The 17,246-nt window shown below is 40.8% G+C and overlaps 1 protein-coding gene across 1 annotated transcript; it reads left to right on the forward strand.

Moving 5' to 3' along the window:
• The first annotated feature begins 1,568 nt into the window (after nucleotides 1–1,568).
• On the forward strand, nucleotides 1,569–15,063 carry cdk1 (cyclin-dependent kinase 1). Its single transcript, XM_031755030.2, has 8 exons — nucleotides 1,569–1,713; nucleotides 2,313–2,355; nucleotides 2,623–2,779; nucleotides 3,172–3,295; nucleotides 6,094–6,264; nucleotides 8,480–8,643; nucleotides 12,799–12,940; nucleotides 14,738–15,063. The coding sequence occupies exons 2-8, from the start codon at nucleotides 2,319–2,321 to the stop codon at nucleotides 14,852–14,854; spliced, it is 912 nt and encodes a 303-aa protein (XP_031610890.1). The 5' UTR covers nucleotides 1,569–1,713; nucleotides 2,313–2,318; the 3' UTR covers nucleotides 14,855–15,063.
• Nucleotides 15,064–17,246: the final 2,183 nt, after the last annotated feature.

Genomic DNA, 17,246 nt, shown 5'->3' on the forward strand with positions numbered 1-17,246 from the left:
ACTGTTACCCCACAGCACCAAGGCCCAGCGTTCAAAGACATGACCTTTGCTCTTTAAATGAACTGAGAGGAATTCCACATTAATGAAAGGATTTGTATTAGCATTAAGAACTTTTGTTGGACTGATGTAATTTGCATAAGTTGGCTCGACTACGTTGGTCCAACTCAAGTACATTGTTGGAATAACAGAACTGAATAATTCTAAACTAAGGCAATAATAATAATAATACATTTTATTTATAGCTGCCTGTAAGACCCTCAAGGTCACCTTACAATAGCACAAGAACAATAGCAACAATACAATATAATAAAACGGCAAAATAAAATTTAGCATCAAGGTAAATAAGAAAAAAAAATCAAGCATGAAAGTATAAAAGCTGAGCAAGGTAAAAATGGACTAATACGGAATCAGGTGTATGCAATTCTGAATAGATGGTTTTGAGACGTGATTTAAAAGTGGTGAGAGTTTGTGGTCCGGAGATCTGGTGGAAGTGCAAAGTCTTGGGGCAGAACAACTAAAGGCAACTAACTAAAGCAACTTAATCATGTGGAAATTCTTTTCCCTTATTTTTTTATGTTCATTCAAATAGTTATTTTTTGAGTGTATTGTGATCGACAAACACAGGTGTGAAAAGAAAAAGAGAAAAAAGTGTAACTGTGTTAAAAAGACATGATGTTGGAATCATACAGAGTCATGATATTCATATGAGACTGAGGTGAGCACACTGTTCCATCTGTCTAGCACAGGATTTCACATTGGTTATTACAAAAAGATAACATATATTTTATTTGTATTTGGTATAAGGTACTAATCAATGTAAAAAACAATTAGATAAATAACACAATCATTAAAAATACTGAAATGTAAAAAATGGGTTGCACATATCTCATTAATATCACACAAAATAGAAAAATATATTTATCTAAGCAGAATATTGATCCATGTTATGTGTTTAGAGTTGCTGTGGCTTACAGCATTAAAGTGGGGACCAAAGTGATTTTCAGCAGTAAAATATAAATATAACATAAAAAATGCATACATTGTGCAGGATCTGAAAAGTGAAGTCAATGCAGAAGTGCCATAAACATACATTGTTTTTAATGATCACCAGGGAACAAGTGGTGCAAGCATTATTAATCAAATCAACAGCTGCCTCATCATATCTGCTTTCAATACTTCTCAACTTCAGGCATTGTTACTTCCTGGATAGTTAATGGATAGTACAGGGCCACTGACATAAAATAGGGGTAGTTATAGATATGAATTTCTGACAGAGATATGTAGCCTATATTACACTTTTTTACTTAGCAAAATTAATGTGTCAGACTATGATTATAAATGCACTACTTGCTAATACATCAAAATTAATATTAATATCGTAATCTGTGTAATCTACAAACTGCATAACGTATACGTATTTAATCTAACTTTAACTAACTGTATGAATATATAGTATGTAATTCAACCGGATTTTACAAATGGGTAGGGCTTAAATATCCCAGCACCAGTGAATGCTCCCAAGAACATCGGCGGGTTGTCTCCCGCTCTACCCACATGACAGCCTTCCTTTCCTCTTATTGGCTGTTTTGAATATACATTCCGTGAGCCCATTGGACTGTTTTAACCTGCTGCTGCACTCCAGTCATTTCAAAAGAGTCCGGGAGCGTTCCAGCGGCAGTTTGTTCGTGTCTGTAAAAAACGAGGCACAAACAGGTAATTTTTTTGTATTTGTCAATATAAGTGAAATTTAAATTTTACATTTAAAAAACTCATTAGCTAATGCGGACCATGAACGCCCGACACAACGTGTCTCAGCGGTTAGAATGATATTCAAAAATGGTGCCTTTGATGGCTAAACACTTTGTTAAGCTAACGTTAGTGGTCCTCTCTTGGTCGTTAATCAGAAAAGCTAACTTAACGACTGCTTAATATCTAACTAGTCTTAGTTACTAAAACGAGTGAAAGAGCGCCCGAAAACTTGTGAGCTGTATAGTGCAACAAAACTAACGTTTTAAAACTTCCGTGTTCGTATTTTGAAGTAGCTTGCTCCATGTTCTGAGGAAAGGCCTGTCTGCATTACTGTAAATGGTTGAATTAACGTGACATGATTTTCCATTTTTAATGATTTCCCTATAAGTTAGTGCTAGATACTAACAGGCTTGTTGTATGGTTCACTTTTAAATAAAAGGCTGATCTAACCTAACATCGACACTAAACAAATGAATAGATATGCGTGTAAGCTGCTAGAAATGAAATGCAGGTCATCGGAAGTTGTTTACATTACAGCGTGTTTTTTCTCTTTCTCCTTTCAGGCAATAATGGAAGACTACCTGAAAATAGAGAAAATCGGAGAAGGTTAGTTTTAACATCTAAATTATTCACACGAAACTCTTCAAATGTTGATACTTCAAAAATGTGTCATTATGTGTGTGGTAAATTCTTCTTGTGTACATCTTGTAATCTCTGCTCAACAGTCTCATTGTTATAAAGTTGTTCTAGTGTAACTTTTCTTTTGACAACAATTACTTTGGTAACTAATCCAGTAAAGTATGCCCAGCAATTTGGAAGCATGAACAGGAGCTGCCAGTATATTCCAGTGCTCATGCTTGCGCTTTCCCCCAGGTACATATGGGGTTGTGTATAAAGGTAAGCACAAGGCAACGGGGCAAATTGTGGCTATGAAGAAGATCCGTCTAGAGAGCGAGGAGGAGGGCGTTCCCAGCACAGCTGTAAGAGAGGTTTCTCTGCTCCAGGAGCTGAAACATCCCAATGTTGTACGGTAAGCTCTCTGTGTTCAAGAGTGTGGCCTTTTCAAATTCTCTTTGTTTGATCTTAAAATCCTTTTGGTTTTTATAACATGAGGTTTGAATTTTTATATGTACAATACTTGTCAATATTCTCTGTATTGTGTAGTGCTCTTTATGCAGCATGGAGAGACATGGTGTTGGTCAAACAATAGAAACTATTGTGAAGTTTTAAAGATATGCATCAAGTTCATTATATAAATGCATGTGTAGCAATCGTTGACAAAGTTTCTGCAGGATCAACAGTTTCAGTATTGTGCAGAGTCCTGGAGAGGTCAAATAATTGCTCCTCAGTCACATCCTATGAGAAAATACATAAAGTATGAATTTATGTGTATTTGTGTGTATGTATGTGTGCGTAATCCAGACTCCTAGATGTCCTAATGCAAGAATCTCGTCTCTACCTCATCTTCGAGTTCCTGTCCATGGACCTGAAGAAATACTTGGACTCCATCCCCTCGGGCCAGTACATGGACTCTATGTTGGTCAAGGTAAGTATTAAATTAATTCAGTGGAGCAATAGTTGCTTGAACTTGAAGCTTTTAAATCTAAGATGGGTTACGTTTGCACTTTTGCTGTAACAAAACAAATTTCCCACCTGTGGGACTAATAAAGGTCATCTTATCTTATCTTATCTTATCAGATAATATATTACATAATTCATAAGCCAAATACTTAAAGTTACAGAGTGCAAAATGAGTAGATTGCAGTCAACTGAATTCAGTGTCTTAACTCTCCCAATTCAGGTGTGTAATCTATGCAATAGATAATATGGTGGCCATTGTGTTGATGAGTCAGTGAAACTCGCTTCCGTCCAGGGACAGCAATACTGATGTGACTTGTTAAGTATATCCTGAACTTTTCCTTCAGTAATTGAGGTCGAAGCGTGAGAAGGAAGAGCATGACATTTTATTCAGATGTTGCTCTTTTTCTTTAGCATTTTTTTCCTTCTCAGGTAATGAAATATGGATATGAAACCTCATATACTATATTGCCTGAAGTATTTACTCATCTGCTTTCACATTCACATGAATTTGAGTGACATCCCATTCTTAACCTTAACATTTCACAAGGTTTAGGAATGTGTTTATGGGAATTTTTGACCATTCTTCCAGGAGCGCATTTATGAGCTCAAACACTGATGATGGATGAAAAGTCCTGGTTTGCAGTCTTGGGTCATGTCAGTACTCGGGTCTCCTCATGGACTTTGTGCACATGTTGAAACAGGAGAGGGCCATACCCAAACTGTTCCCACAAAGTTGGGAGCATGACGTTTGTCCAAAATGTCTTGATGTGCTGAAGCATTGAGAGTTCCTTTCAGTGGACCTAAGAGGCCGAGCCCAACTCCTGAAAACAATCCCACACCATAAACCCCCATTTTAAAACCCCCCCCGAAAACTTTACACTTGGCACAGTGCGGTCAAACAAGTATCCATTTGTTGTAGGGCTGCTCGATTATGGCAAAAATGATAATCACGATTATTTTCACTGAAATTGAGATCTCGATTATTTGACGATATTTATTTAACAATAACAATGTATTGAATAATGGCTTTAAAGATGTCAAAAAATAATATAAAATAGTGTGCGAATACTGATAACAGTGCAAATGTTTGCAATATAAAAAAATAAATGAAAAATGTAAACATCTATGTTTAGTGAACTTCAAAATCCTGCATAATACTGGTTGTTCACTGTGTTAATTGAGCAGTGGTCTTTGGCGAGGAAAACGTTACCGCGTTTGTTATCTCCTTGTGTCTCTGGGAGCTGGTGGGATATTTAGTCGCGTTGTACAGGGTAGCGTGAATGGAGGTCTGTGAGGATGAAGCAGGTGTTGTCAAGAGTTTTTCTCTATGCTCCTGTTTGATCGTATGTCACTTTGTGAGCGGTCTTCAAATGATTGAATAAATCTGTAGTGTTGCTCTGTGGTGCAGCTACGACACCGTAGCAAAGTTTCCACACTATGTCTATTTGATCCACGTCTGACTCCGCGAACCCATAATGTTTCCACACCACTGAAGTCGTTTTACCTCTTTTCAACCAGCGGCATTCTTTCTTCAGCAGCCATTATCCTCTCCTCTCCAAATAACTTCTGCTTAGCTTTCCGAGCTTCCCTCGGGTCCTCTTAATTGTTGTGACGCGTGTTCGAAACGCAGAGAGGTGCGCTCGATTTGCCACACGGAGCAGCGCGAGAGGAGGAGCTAATAATCGGCTCAGTCATTTTTAATGATCGTTGAAAGCCCAGATCGTAATCACTATTAAAATTCGATTAATTGAGCAGCCCTAATTTCTTGGCAACCACCAAACCCACGATGCAGGGGCAGCATCCTCCGAAGGCCTACGTAGACTGGTCCTTACTAAATCTTTTTTTATGTCATTTGTTTGACTTTTTTGGAGAAAATTGGGACGTTTCATCAGTGTGTGATGTGGCTGTAGCTCAGGAGGTACAGCAGGGCATCTACTGATCCCGCTAACAGGATCTCTGCTTTACTCTGCCATGATGTGACATCGTGTAACAGATGTGCCTGTTACACGATCTCTCATCCATAAAGAATAAAGCTTGGTAACTATTCCCACTAGTGAAGAGTGTCTCATTTCCACAGCACTGAAAGGAATGACCGGAGCTCTCGAGGTCCCTGTTTATGCACGTAAACCTGTCGTAAAGTTCACTGAACTCAGATCTGCACAGAAAGTTTTCATTCATTGTGTCGTTGAACTCAGCACGGCTTTGTTTCTATTGGTTGTTTTTATTTTCCTGTTGTTACTGTCTTAAGATGTGATACAGTCTACACGGTTTTTGTACACTGGAATCTGAGGCAAGCTTTGAACAAAGCTCCAATAATATTAAAGACCAATAAAAATAAAGATCTGAAATTTGAGTATTGGTTAGTTAAATTTTAAAACGGACAAAAGGCCAACACTGGCAGATGATTCTGTTCACGCAACACTTGGTGGGATAAACATGGTGGTGCTGTTTCTGATAATAAACCACTGCATTAAACAACTGTGAAACAGCTCAAGACTTAAGAACCTTCAACTCCACGTATGTAGTTGAATTTTACTATATTGTAAAAAGAAGCATGTAGAATACTTTTAACATGAACATCTCAGTCACAAACATCACTTTGTGTATAAAAATTAATAAATAAATAAATTAGTGACAATTTCTGAATACTAAAGGCATCTCTGGTTTGGAAATGACAAATTTTTCTGTTACGTTTCATGTTTTTTGTTGTTTGGCTGCTGGTCAGCTCATCTAAAGGTCTGCTCGTTCTCCAACACTGTTTAGAGCTACCTTTACCAGATATTGGAGGGCATCTACTTCTGTCACTGTCGCCGAGTGCTCCATCGTGACCTGAAACCACAGAATCTGCTGATTGACAACAAGGGCGTTATCAAACTGGCAGACTTTGGTTTGGCTAGAGCCTTTGGTGTTCCTGTCAGGGTCTACACCCATGAGGTAAGGATGCTTGCTCACAGCTCCTGTAGGCCACGGCATCGCAAACCATTTCTTTTACTTTTTCTTGTAATTTTAAAAACCAACAAAGTTGTACTTCACAATTTTGAAAAAAAAAATCCTTTTTAGTTTGAGAAATACAGATTTAGACCGACTCTGTACAGGCGACCCTCTGGGGTCAACAGGCGCCCCGGTGCATCCAAATCACACGACCAGTCTAAAATGTGTCGCTGCAAGACGCTCGTGTTGAAAGTGAGGACTTCAAACTATGTACCAGTTTTTAAATTCCACGTGAAACTCTCATTTGAGGTTAATTATGGGCCACATAAAACCAGTTACGATTGGTTTTTTGTTTTTGTTTTTTTTGTACTATGCGCGATGCATTTTCCTGAATATCTCCGTCACATTTAGTGCAGGAAGAAACAGTAAAAGCATAATTTCTTTTTATATTTATCATTTTATTTTATTTTTTCTCTTTTATATTTTACTGCATCATTGTGCATTTTATTTTAGTGGTGTTTTACATTGTTAAGCACTTTGCAGCACAGACTGTTGGAAATGTGCTGCATGAATAAACCATGTAAGGCAGCGTTTGATTGTTTAGGCAGAGGAGAGAGAGACGCACAAGTAAACTGTGGCATCTGTTTAGTAATTGTAGTGTTAGTATGGGCTCAAAATGTGGTCATAAATATTTTGTACTTGTAAATCAGGATTTGTATGTGTAAAAAGAATTTGTGCGTGCGTAAAAAAGATTTGTATGTGTAAAAAAGATTTGCGTGTGGACTTAGCCAAAAAAAAACCTGCAAGTTAGAAGTACGAATTTTGACCCTATTTTTCTTCCTGTCATCTGATTGGTCAATGTCATGTCAATCACAAATGTAACAATCCAATCAGAGAACAGATGGGTTTGGCTGTCGGAGGGGCACTTTTTGAACTGCAGGTCCTTGAAGGAATAAATGCCCTTTACATGCCAACCCAGCGTTTTCCTTCATCACCACGAAGGAAAACAGTCTGTGGTCGTCCGAGTTTGGTGATTTTTGTGTCACAGGTCTACGTGCTTTATACAGGGACTTCCACAGCCTTTTCAACAGCGCTGCGGACATGCAGGGGGGGGGCAGTGTTTTGGAAATGACAGTCTTCATTACAAAGCTTTCTTCGTTATGAATTAGCATACATGTTTTTATTGAACATTTGAAGAACTAGCAAAAAAACCAGAAACTGTTGTAGAGGACATAAAGTCAGAGATAGAAAGGACAAGGAGCAGGTGCATCTAGTACAGGTAGAGCTGCTGCAAAAACCCACAGAGCTCAGCAGCCAGCGCAACACATTCTGGATCCTTTGCTTTTAGTTAGCAGTTAGCATTAGCAGCACATCCTGCGTCCGATGTGAAAGGACCTTTATGCTGCGCACTGTGACTCACAGCAATGGTCCCGGGTCAGCCCTGACTTTGTGTTAAACTAATCCTAAAGTAATAATGGTATTTCTAACCACTGACATACCACAACTTTATCCTTTCAACAGCTGCTGAAAGTTAGCGGACCTAGCTGCTATCGGATATTTATATAGAGATCCTCCAGCTTCAAACTGTATTACCCTTCAAGGACCTGCAGTTCAAAAAAGCACCCCTCCGACAGCCGAACCCATCTGTTCTCTGATTGGATTGTTACATTTGTGATTGACATGACATTGACCAATCAGATGACAGGAAGAAAAATAGGGTCAAAATTCGTACTTGTAACTTGCAGGGGGTTTTGGCTAAGTCCACACACAAATCTTTTTACATACAAATCTTTTTTACGCACGCACAAATTCTTTTTACACATACAAATCCTGATTTACAAGTACAAAATATTTATGACCACATTTTGAGCCCATATGTTAGTAGTGGTTCTAAAACCGCCTGAAGCACAGGCTGCAAGCGTTTTATACAACTGTTAGAAAATTTGTGCACAAGTTTTGAAAATTTACAAGTTAGAAAGTTACAAAAACGATTCATTAAACATGTTTATGGTTTTTATAGTAAAAATGTCACACTGTTTTTATTTTGTTTTGTTTGGATAAATTGTGCTAATAAACTGTCAGAATGAGACGATAACTGTAAATCCAGACATGTGAGGTTGTAAAAAATGACATCAAACAAGGCGACGTAAATAGTTTGTAAAGCTGAAATCTAAAATAGTCACAAACAGCCAGTTATACCCTGCTTGTGTGTTCCCAGGTTGTCACTCTTTGGTACCGGGCCCCAGAGGTCCTGCTAGGGTCACCCCGATATTCCACCCCCGTTGATGTTTGGAGCACTGGGACAATCTTTGCTGAACTTGCTACTAAGAAGCCTCTGTTTCATGGAGACTCTGAGATAGACCAGCTCTTCAGGATTTTCAGGTAGACACAGCAAAAACATCTTCATGTGTTTAGAAACAAAAGAAAAAGATCCAATTAAAATCAGCTGTTCAACTAAAGAAACGTGAATTCATACGGACTGACAAATCTAAAGAATTGTTGGTGCAAGAAAACAGTCAAATGGAAATTGTAATGTAACATTTACACATGAGCACAAGGCGGGGCTCTAGACTTCAGGCGCACCGGCACAAAAGTTAGGCACACCCAAATTTTTTTCAACCGCATCGCTTAACACCGCAGTTTTACATGTGCACTTTTTAGGGGGAAATTGCTGTCCATACAGACACTATTGATTTGTAAATGATTAACTAACAAGCTTGTGCTTGTGCTTAAAGTGCGTTGGCACTCTTTGTCAATATTGTAGAAAATGTTAAACTTAATCATCATCTTGGCTCCTCTGACGACCTGTTTGCTGCTGCCTGCTGCTGAAAGGCAGTGGGGAGAGGGGACACTTGGGCAGTGCATTTATTGCAGCATATAATGTGTTTTCTGGATACACTGCTGTTTTTTTTCAGCGTTCAAAGATTGATGGCACCGTGTCAGAGCTGGCTATGAATTTCAGACGGATCAGGCCTTAACTTAACACAAAAGTTATCAATAGTTCTTTTCATCTTTTCTTATTACCCACAGCTACATCCACTTCTGTCAGGCCTAGGCTGCTCACTAGGGCTGGGTATCATCACTGATTTCTATGATCCATTCGATTCCGGTTCTCAAAGTCCTGATTCGATTCAATTTAGCCTCAGACAGTCAGAAATATTATAATTCTGATCATTTATCAGCACTGATACATGTGAGACTTCATCAGAATTGTGAACATCACAGCAGATGCCTTTGTGTGAAAGTAACTGAGAATAAAACACAGAAAAACATGAAGGAGATTTTCCTGGTCTGGCGTTTTATAGCAGATAACCTTAAAAATATTCTGCAATATTCTGCAATTTTGCATAATTTTAAGAAGTTTAAATTTCTTCGGTATTGGACAGCAGAAATTAGGCTTTCTTGTCCGAGGTCATTTAAGTAAAAAAACAAAACAAAACACAGCAGCCGACAGCGCTGTAAACAACGGTAGACTGATGGGTAATAAGCGAATAAATAATGATGGGAAACTGTTCTTGAGAGAGAGAGAGAGCTGTGCATGAAGTGTGATTTTTGTCGTGGTGGGAGCAAAACAGCAAAAGTCAGAGGGAATTCATGACGATGTTTGTCAAATGTGAAGCGTAGTTTGCTGCTTCTTTTGCTGCTGGTCAGTGAATTTTGGTTGGAGAGACAAAACCTGCAGCTCAGAATCAGCGCAAAAAGACGTAAACACAGCGCGGACCCGACGCACCAGAATCAGAGCAGTCGGCTTTCAGCCCCGACGCCGTGTCAGTCTACGTGCCGTCGGATGAGAAAGCTGAGAAAGAGAAAGCTGATTTTGATGCGACTCTGATACATGTTCACACTTTTCTCTCTTGTTAAACACTCTCAAAGTTCAAACCTTCAGGTCCAGAACATGGGAATAGAGGAACTGCCAGAGAATTCAACATTAATGAATCAATGTACCATTGATTCATTTTTTCATGTTTTTTAAGTAGAGGAAGCAAGAAGAATGAGTAAAGTTTGACTTATCTGACTGTTTTCTTTTGCTTAATGCGCCTTATAATCTGAAAAATACGGTAACTTCTACCTTCCTGTAGCATGTCCAGAAGTCTAACTTTTTGTGCGATGGTTAGCATCTTCCTCTGCCCTCTGGGAGCTACCGCAGGAGCCTTTGACAGTACAAAACGTTTCATCAACATTGTTGAGTTTGTTGGGGAGCAAACTTTCAAACATACCGTACAGCACTTCAGAGTCACACTGCTAGCGATCGAAGATTTATGTGAATTTGATAAGCTGTGTGCAAAATTGCACACAAAAAAATCTGCGAAGCGGCGAGGCTGTGAAAGGTGAACTGCATTATAGCGAGGGACCACTGTACAATAAAATTTTGGCACTGTCCCACATTCCTATTAATAGAAAGGCAAGAAAATCCCAATAAATAAACACCATGTATATGTATACAGTATGTACAGAGCTAAGGAAACGCATGTTCCAAAATAATGTCAGCTGTTAGCATTGGTTAGGGCTGAGGTCTGGTTGTCAATGACCTCAACGTCCTGGATCTCCTGCGGGAGGACAGAAGCTTAAACACCTGGTGTCCTGAGTGTGTGCAGGTCACCACAATGATAGGTTTCCTCCAGGGAGGGAAAGAGGTGGCCTGTAATTAGTGTTTTGGACTCTGTTAATGACCCTTTAAGTGCCTCCCTGTGTGCTATAGTACAGCTCAAGAACCACACAGAGATGCAATACCTCAGCACATTCAGTGGAACAGTGGTAGAAGATGTCACCAGCTCCCTTTTCAGGTTCATCCTCTTTAGATTGCTCAGAAAGTGGAGATGCTGATGGGCCGTCTTCATAACCTCTGAGGGTGTTGAGTTCCATTGGAGGTCTGTGTATGCACAAACTCCATCCATGCTCTTCCTGTCAATGCTGATGGGTTATAGGTCAGCCTTGCTGAAGTTTTTGTCTCCACACCATCACAGCAGCCAGTTCAGGCTGCTGATGGTCTCTCTGGGCATTGGAACGATTGTGGCTGAATTCAGTGATGGTGGGATGAAAAACTGGGACAGTGATGCACTGATGATCTTGGAGAAGACCCTGGAAAGCTGATGTGCACACTTGCTCAGGACCCTCCCCGCAGTCTTCCTGGGATCCACCACCCTAAGTGTGTACCTCACCTCGTACTCCTGCACCATGACAGTTGAGCTGTGGCATCCTTGAGTCTTTTTACCTTGAAGCATGTGAATGAATGGTTCATCTTCAAGTACAGCATCGCCCTCAGCTGTCGTGTTTCTGGTGTTGTCGTGGGTTAGGTTCTGGACCCCCTTATACATCTGCCAAGTCTCTAGCTACGTAGATAACAAAGAAGTTGGGTGGAACAGCTGTGTGTGTGCGCGCGTGTGTGGTGAACAACAAAAAATTGTTTATTGTTATATGAAACAGAAGTGCTACATAGCTAGCTTAAACACATAAATCTGTTGACTTGGACATTTGCGGTGTAGAGCCAGAGAAGTTCTGTTACTGTTAATATCAATATTAATTAATAGCTGAGTTTTCCTGATGTCAGGTAAAATCATTCCTACAGTTTAAATGAGACAGCCTGGATTCTGTGGGGAAGCAGGGCGTGGTACGATTAGGCCTGTGAGGTAGGGTTAGTGTTCACATCGTGTGCCGTACTCCACACTATTCTGGCAGCTATTTAAAAAAACAATGAATGCGTCTGATGGTACAGCAACCATCTGTCATTTTGGCTAAATGAAACTGGAAGGCGGGCAAAGAAGCGCAGTAAGTTTCCAACCTGCCTGGTGGGTGTGGCCAAGTACCTTTGACATCACAAGAAAACTATGGATGGAAACGCATTTAAGAGCACCACACGAATAATGTTTTACAACATCTAGTGTTTCAACAACAAGGCTGATAGCACAGCAGTAAAGATGATGCCGTGTAACGTCTGTGTGTTGGGCTGGACTCTGAATTATTATTCACATTAATAACAGCTACACTGTCACAACACACTTAGGCTTACTGCACACTTACACAGACACACACACAGAAATCTAAGAACAATTTTTTATAATTATTTTTTTTTACATAAATAAAGGAAGTTGTATTAAAAAATGAATATGTTGTGGCTTATGTTTGTTTCAGTAGAATATAATTTGGAGTAATCTCTATAAAAGGTGTGAGTAATTTCTGTGGTGATTGTGTGTATTGTGCACCAGAATCAGTTTTAACATTTTACACAATAACATCAAACAAATTCTTAGCAAATCAGCCTCAACATAAAGAGAAGTTTATGAGAATGCACCAGTTTGAATGTATGTACAACATTCTTTTATTTCTATTAACCCCCCAAAAGACTGAGACAGGTTCATTTTATTAACTCACTGCTGACCAATGAACCAAGAACAGAAGGTCGGATTGAAAACAGTTTGTCTGTTTTCTCTGGCCTAAAGCTTCAGATGTGGACTGTCTACAGTGTTGTAACATTTTGTGGAAACAAACAAATGAACTGACCCTGGAGTCTTCTCTTTGTTGCATTTGTCTTTTTTACAGGACGCTGGGAACCCCAAACAATGATGTGTGGCCTGATGTTGAGAGTCTGCCAGACTACAAAAACACTTTTCCCAAATGGAAAGCTGGCAACCTGTCATCCATGGTGAAAAACCTGGATAAGAATGGCCTGGACCTCCTGGCGGTAAGGACAGAGGCAGCACCACAGCATGTTAATTAAACCTGGAATAGAATAGAATCGGCTTTTATTCTCATGGTACATGTACAACAAACTTGTGACCAGAGGGAGGCAGGTCCAACACCTGGTCACCTCACCTGGTTTTCCTGAGCCTGGAGAAGGCGGGAGTTGTTATGGTTACTTTCTTTAATTCATAACAAAATGTGATGGTGATATTCAAACAAGCTTTTTGAAACGTCATGGAACGTATATGTTTGGGTAATTCACTATTGTTTGTTTTAAATCGACAATCGTGTAGAAATACTTGTATCCCACCTACGGGCCCAACGTTTGACACGCTGGTCTGTATGAGTGGTAGGAACTACTTTTTCTTCCGCCTGTCATAGTGAGATGTGAAATGCAGCTGTACAAATGTATCACGGCTCACGTGGGACTCTGTGTATATGTATGTTTGCTCCATGTTCATGGAGCTCCATCCAGGGACAGAAGGAGAACATGTGGAGCTTTATCACAGCTCTCTATACTTAAATGTTATGAAGGGCATCATTTGAAATAAACTACTTTTGCTTTTCCAAATCCATGAAGTTTTTGTACAAAGTATCAGATTAGTATCAGAGATACTAGCTTGACTTTTACCTGGTAACAGATCAGAAAGGAAATCAGTGTCGCACATCATCAGGCCCACTGGAACTGTGGCTTTAGAGGTCACTGCCATCATGTGGTCTTTAGTTTCTGCATGAACATGTACATTTATGGAGACATCAGGTGGAAGAGCTGCTGGAAGAAACCAGGACACACAATGGGTGCTAGACATTAAATATAAGCATTAATAAAGATTTACATAACAATAATGTGAATGCTTAATCAGCATTCACATGAATAATGAAGCAGGCCTTGGCAGGTGAACAACATGCAGATACAGAGAGCTTGTAAACCAGCATTAGCTGCAATCACTGATTTATTTCTAAATATATTTATTTCTTATTTCTATCTTGGAGGAGTTTTGACCCTCCTTTCTTTACAATGTTGCCTCAGGTAATTAAGATTAGTGAGGATTTGTATTATTACACAGCTGTCTTAAGGTGATACTGCAGTACTTCTATCGTGATTGCTGTCCTGTTGACTCTTTTTAACCCATCTTCAGCTGTGAGACAGATGTTCTTGTATTATTCTAACTTCTTACCCTGTCAGGAAGCAGCCAGGTGCTGCTTTTTTCCTCCCCCACATTCTGCTTTACCCTCAAAATTAAATCATATTAGTTCAAGGAAATTTGTGATAATATTTCTGATACACTAAAAAAAAAAAAAGGGAAGTCATCAGTAGCTTTTCAGTGTAAACAAAGTGAATTTCCTAATTTGAAGTGTTTGTACTGATGATGGGGATGTGCAGGACTAGCAGAAGCAAATGGATGATTGTTGTTATTTTAGATTTTAAGTGGTTGTCATGAATTTCAAACAGCACGGCAGCATGCGCCACGCTTTTCAGTCGCAGTTTGTTTGTTTTCAGATGTTTTTTTTCCCTCGTCTATTCGACTAAGAAATTTAGTCACCAGGAACGTTCCTAGCATTATAGGTCGGTACTGGTGACACAGCACAATATTCAGTGTTAAAGATGTTTAAACTGTAGCTGGTGGTACATATGACATTGTTTTCTTATTGTTAATAATAACCTGATAAGGCACAGCCCTGGTGATGTTGGTCATGAAACTGATCCTAGTTTCCAAACCATAAACTCCTGCATGTTCAGGTTTAAATCATCTGTCTGGAAGATAAAGTGGTTTCTGTTCTGGTCTCGTCTCTGTAGAAAATGCTGACCTACAATCCCCCCAAACGGATCTCTGCCCGTGAGGCCATGACGCACCCTTACTTTGACGACTTGGACAAATCCACCCTGCCAGCTGCCAACATCAACAAAATCTAAAATGCATACTGACTTTGCATTTTAACACATACCATTCATACCATTTGTGACTCTGTAAATATGTGTATGTGTATTTGTGTGTATCTGTGTGAGGAAAAAGTGTCAATCTTCAATAAAACTGCACTTTTTTTTTTTCTTTTTTTCCTCCTCAGTTGTTTTGACCTAATGTCTCGTTCTTTTCAACACCATTAAACACGGCAGTAACACTACGGCCTGTTACGGTCAGGGTCTGTTATTTAATGTTACTAAGTTTGCTTCACGGTAACTATGACGGAAAAACACATTTTACACTGTAAGTACGCTGTACTTGCAACCAGAGATGGACAGTAACGCGATTACTTTTTCAAGTAACGAGTAAAGTAAGGGATTACTATTGCAAAAACGGTAATTAGATTACCGTTACTTTCCCGTAGGAAAGCTGCGTTACTAAAACCGTGAGTTTTTTGTGAGAATGTCTCATGACAGTGACGTAAGCGAGTGCGACGGTCCTGACAACAGCTGTGTGCAGATCAACAATGGATAATATAACGAGTGCGGGAGAGAGTATGAGCGTGCAGCGTTTAAAGCGTGGAAATACTGACCTTTGAGTTTGATTCCATAAAAAGTGACAAAAACATTAGTGTCCGTTGTGCGTGGGAAGAGAACTTGAGGTTACTCTATTCCGTAACCCCCGTTCTCTGATAACATGAGTGAGGTGTCTCACTATGGGGAACGCTCTCTCAGCGTTGTCCTCAGAAGCCTCTATATCATCACTCCAGCCAGCATTGGCTGGCAGTCGTGACGCCAGCGTCAGGGAGGGGCCACCCTCGTCCCTATAAAAGGGTGTGACGCAGCGTCACCCGTCATTCAAGATAAGCTCACCTCTTCCTCGCTTCGTGCAAGGAGGGTGATCTGGTGAGACACCTCACTCATGTTATCAGAGAACGGGGGTTACGGAATAGAGTAACCTCAAGTTCTCTTTCAAATATTCGTTTCGGTGTCTCACTATGGGGATATGCAGACTCCCGTATTGCCAGATAAGCCCATCTGAACGACTGACTGCCAACTTAGGAGGTCTCGTGGGGACCCACACTTAACACAGTGTGGGCTAGAGATGGTGCAGTGACATCCAACCTGTAAAACCTTGCAAAGGTCAAAGGTGAAGCCCAGCTCGCCGCTGCACATATCTCTCCTATAGAGACACCCCTAAAAAGGGCCCAAGAGGTTGCCATCCCTCTAGCAGAATGAGCACGAAGTCCCCCCAGGGGGGACAGACCCGTGCTTGAATAAGCCAATTGGATCGCCTCAACAATCCAGTGGGAAATGCGTTGTTTGCTAATGGGCTTGCCAAGATGTGGTTTAGCCCAGGAAACAAACAGCTGATCCGACCTCCTGAAAGCCTTCGTTCTCTCTATATAGGTACACAAAGCCCTAACTGGACAGAGAGCATGTAGGCGCTCCTGTTCAGGGGCGGAGAAAGGAGGGCGGCAAAAAGCTTCCAGCTCCAATAGGGTGCATTGGAGATAAGGATTTTTGGGCACAAAGGCCGGATTTGGCCTGAGTGTGACTCTAGAGTTATCCCGCGTGAATCGGGTGCACTCTTTGTGTATTGACAGCGCATGAATATCACTGACACGCTTCGCAGATGCGAGAGCCAGGAGCAATGCAGTCTTCAAAGACAGGATTTTTATTTCCACCTGGTCTAGTGGTTCAAATGGTGGCTGTGAAACTGCCCCCAGCACCAGGGTTAAATCCCACGTGGGAACGAGAGGTTTAGACACCGGGTGGCGCCGTCGTGCCCCTTTCATGAAACGGCAGACTAGCGGGTGATGGCTCACTGGGCCATCCACGAAGCCCACATGGCAGGCTGAAATGGCTGCTAGATATACTTTAATCGTGGAAAAGGCCTTTCCTTTATCTAACAGTTCTTGGAGAAAGGAGAGAATTGTTGTCACAGAGCACTGAAAGGAGAGAGTGTGAGACTTTCCACACCATTCCTCAAATACCCTCCACTTGTTCTCATACAATGATCTTGTGGAGGGGGCTCTAGCACTCTGAATAGTGGCTATAACACCCTGGGGGAGTCCTGCCGTACTCAGATTCAACCTCTCACGGGCCAAGCCCACAGGGCGAGGCGCTCGGGTTGAGGGTGAAAAATCTCCCCCCTGGCTTGGGAGACTAGGTCTCGACGGAGAGGGAGAGGCCAAGGTTCGCTCCACAAGAGGGGCATAATCTCCGCTAACCAATGGGACCTCGTCCACCTTGGGGCGATCAATATCACTGTTAGCCCTCTCTCTCTCTCTGGTTAGAGTGGGAGAAATTAAGGCCAGTGGAGGGAACGATAAAGCAGAGCATGTGGCCAGTTGTGAGCTAATGCGTCTACCCCTAGCGGAGCCTCCTGGTCCTTCAGGGA

Source organism: Oreochromis aureus, linkage group 13, assembly GCF_013358895.1.
Source record: "Oreochromis aureus strain Israel breed Guangdong linkage group 13, ZZ_aureus, whole genome shotgun sequence".
Lineage (NCBI taxonomy): Eukaryota > Metazoa > Chordata > Actinopteri > Cichliformes > Cichlidae > Oreochromis > Oreochromis aureus.